The 3,391-nt window shown below is 28.5% G+C and overlaps 1 protein-coding gene across 1 annotated transcript in view; it reads right to left on the reverse strand.

Moving 5' to 3' along the window:
* Positions 1–498: 498 nt before the first annotated feature.
* The window catches only part of LOC111083279 (adenylate cyclase type 3-like), a gene marked incomplete at its 3' end in the record, with an annotated part of 21,899 nt that continues 19,006 nt past the window's right edge, over positions 499–3,391 (reverse strand). Inside the window, exon 5 of the mRNA XM_022379672.1 lies at positions 499–626. Within this exon, the coding sequence (XP_022235380.1) occupies positions 499–626 (128 nt within the window). The remainder of the gene's footprint in view (positions 627–3,391) is intronic.

Below are 3,391 nucleotides of genomic sequence, written 5' to 3' on the forward strand. Positions count from 1 at the left end.
AAAATTAGGGAAGATTATACGCAGATAGTTCTTGTCAAGTTTTGCGCTAAATTATGCAACAAACAAACAGGTTCCTTTGCTAGAATTTACGTAAATTTTATCCATGTACCATTTATTATAACATTCAACGTAATATATCTGAGTCTTTCACAGCTTCTTAAAGAAAAATGTACTGAATTATATTGGTAAATATTATTGGACGTCGAAGAAAAAAATCGTTACGTCACAGTAAAAAAAAACAACAAAAAACACGCTAAAACATTAGTTTTAGATAAGACAAATCTTTCTTCCTCGTTCTTCTGAAATCTGTGATCCATCATATGACACCTAAAATTATTACAATCTGGACAGTTATAAATAAAAGCAGAAAAGATCTAAAATATGAACTTTTTCAAAACGTCAGTGAGCCCTTTTTGATGAGGCGTATTTTTACTTGTTCACACACAAAAATGTACTCGTTAAACATTAGCACTTCACACTTTGATTGATGTAGCATACCTAATAGCATCCACCATACTCAGGCCCATGTGTACACATAACACAGCATGGTCAGGCCTTTCCTCGGGGGCGCCACTGATACAGTAGTAACAATCTCCTAGAATTTTTATTCGAAGTTGATGGTATTTCTAAAAATAGAAAAAATAAAAATAAAAAGAGGCATAGCTACTTATCTCACCAGGATATTTAATACAGCTATATCATCACAACTAGCATTATAAAAAATATATTTAATACAGCTATATCATAACAACTTACATTGTAAAAAAAAAGGTATTTAATAATACAGCTATATTATCACAACTTACATTGTAAAAAAAAAGGTATTTAATAATACAGCTATATCATAACAACTTACATTGTAAAAAAAAAAGGTATTTAATACAACTATATCATCACAACTTACACTGTAAAAAAGGTATTTAATAATACAGCTATATCATCACAACTAGCATTATAAAAAGATATTCAATACAGCTATATCATCACAACTTACATTGTAAAAAAAGGTATTTAATAATACAGCTATATCATCACAATTTGCATTATAAACAGGTATTTAATACAGCTATATCACCACAACTAGCATTATAAACAACAATACATATGCATGTCGGAACATTAATAATTACAAATATAATATATATATATATATATCACAAGTAAAACTGATGTTATTGTTTTATTTTCGTGCTTGTTTTCTATTTTGTTTTATAGTTATTGCCATTGCAGTGTTATGTAAGTTGAATTATGTTTAGATATTACTATATAATAATAATGATAACAATAATAATTTATAATATTAATCTATAATAATAATGATAACAATAATAATTTATAATAATAATCTATAATAATAATGATAACAATAATAATTTATAATATTAATCTATAATAATAATGATAACAATAATAATTTACAATATTAATCTGTAATAATAATTATAAGAATAATAATTTATAATAATAATCTATAATAATAATGATAACAATAATAATTTACAATATTAATCTATAATAATAATGATAAGTATAATAATTTATAATATTAATCTATAATAATAATTATAAGTATAATAATTTATAATATTAATCTATAATAATTATAACTATAATAATTTATAATATTAATCTATAATAATAATTATAACTATAATAATTTATAATATTAATCTATAATAATAATTATAACTATAATAATTTATAATATTAATCTATAATAATAATTATAACTATAATAATTTATAATATTAATCTATAATAATAATTATAACTATAATAATTTATAATATTAATCTATAATAATAATTATAACTATAATAATTTATAATATTAATCTATAATAATAATTATAACTATAATAATTTATAATATTAATCTATAATAATAATTATAACTATAATAATTTATAATATTAATCTATAATGGTTAATGTGTTTTTGTCAAATGAAAAGACACATGGAAACAACATCGCATAGCAGATTGTTGTTGGTTTGAATGTAAAGCTTCAATATGGGTTAAATGCACTCGGTCTACTGCGGGGAATCGAATCTCGGATTTTGTCGTTGTGAATCCGTTAACTCACCATTGAACCACCTAGGTACTGCTGTTTTGAGGAACAATTTTTCGTATCTGAGCTATACAATTATTTAGAAAAATACTTACATTGTAAGTCAAGATTCAGACATATTCTATTGTCACAGCCGTTTTAGTCACATATTTTTTTATAGTGGTCAACTTTCGTTGAAATGCCCATTACTCCCGTGCAAGAATACAGCTGTAATATACAAACTACTAAATAATCCAGATAAAGTGTCGTCTGTGTCGCAATAATAATTTGTACCCGATATTTTGTGATCCTTTAACACACACGTTTTCATATAATGAATTTGTTATTAAAACATGTGTCCTAAAAGGTGTAGGATATACTTGGGATCACAGCTGCTTAAAAGCTTCTTTATAAAATACATCTGTTAACGACGATCAGTTGTCTTTATTGTTTGTTTGTTAGCTACACAATGGGCTATCTGTGCTCTGCCCCCCACGGGTATCGAAACCCGGTTTCTAGCGTTGCAAGTCCGCAGACATACCGCTGTGCCATTGGAGAGGGGGGGGCATTGTCTTTATTAGTTTTGCTTCTGTGGAGCGTTATGCATATTGCAATGAGCAATATTTTCAGGAAGAGCATTAAGAAATGGCGATATATATATAATTAGTTAGCTTGGTTAGTTTTGAATTTCGCGCAAAGTTACACGAGGGATATCTGTGTTAGTTGTTCCCAACTTAGCAATGATAGAGGTCATCACCACTCACCGCCATAGTATATATACAATTTTAGTTAAATCCTTAGAACTTACTAGCAAAGAAACTAATCCCTGGCATGGCTTCACGTGGGCGGCGTGTGTATGCATCATTCACAGGCAGTAGCAAAGAAGAAAATTAAAATAGTTGTTCATATAGGGGGAGGGGGGCGTATAAGACGCTTGGGAAAGCCTAATTTTCTCCCCCAATGAAATGTTCCTCACAGTTCATTATTCTTCCCCAACTCAAAAATACACACAATATACGTTGAGAGAGAGAGACAGTGAGCGAAGGAAGATGTATATGTGTCACTTAAGGGAAGTTTATTTATTTAGGTGCACGAGCTGATTCCTCACGATTGTGCAATCTCTCCTCACACACGTGGCAGAATAGCCTGCCCAAACAAAAGACTCATGCACCACCTATAATTGTCAATTATTTAAAAATATAAAAGTTAATAAATTAAGCGGTTTTAGAAACCCTCTGTGGCATGATCCAAAAACCCCTGAAAATTTCATGGTGATCAGAGGGTGGTTTGTTTTTTATTTTGAATTTCGCGAAAAGCTACACGAGGGCTATCTGCGCTAGCCGT

The sequence above is a fragment of the Limulus polyphemus genome, unplaced genomic scaffold, assembly GCF_000517525.1.
Source record: "Limulus polyphemus unplaced genomic scaffold, Limulus_polyphemus-2.1.2 Scaffold8861, whole genome shotgun sequence".
NCBI lineage: Eukaryota > Metazoa > Arthropoda > Merostomata > Xiphosura > Limulidae > Limulus > Limulus polyphemus.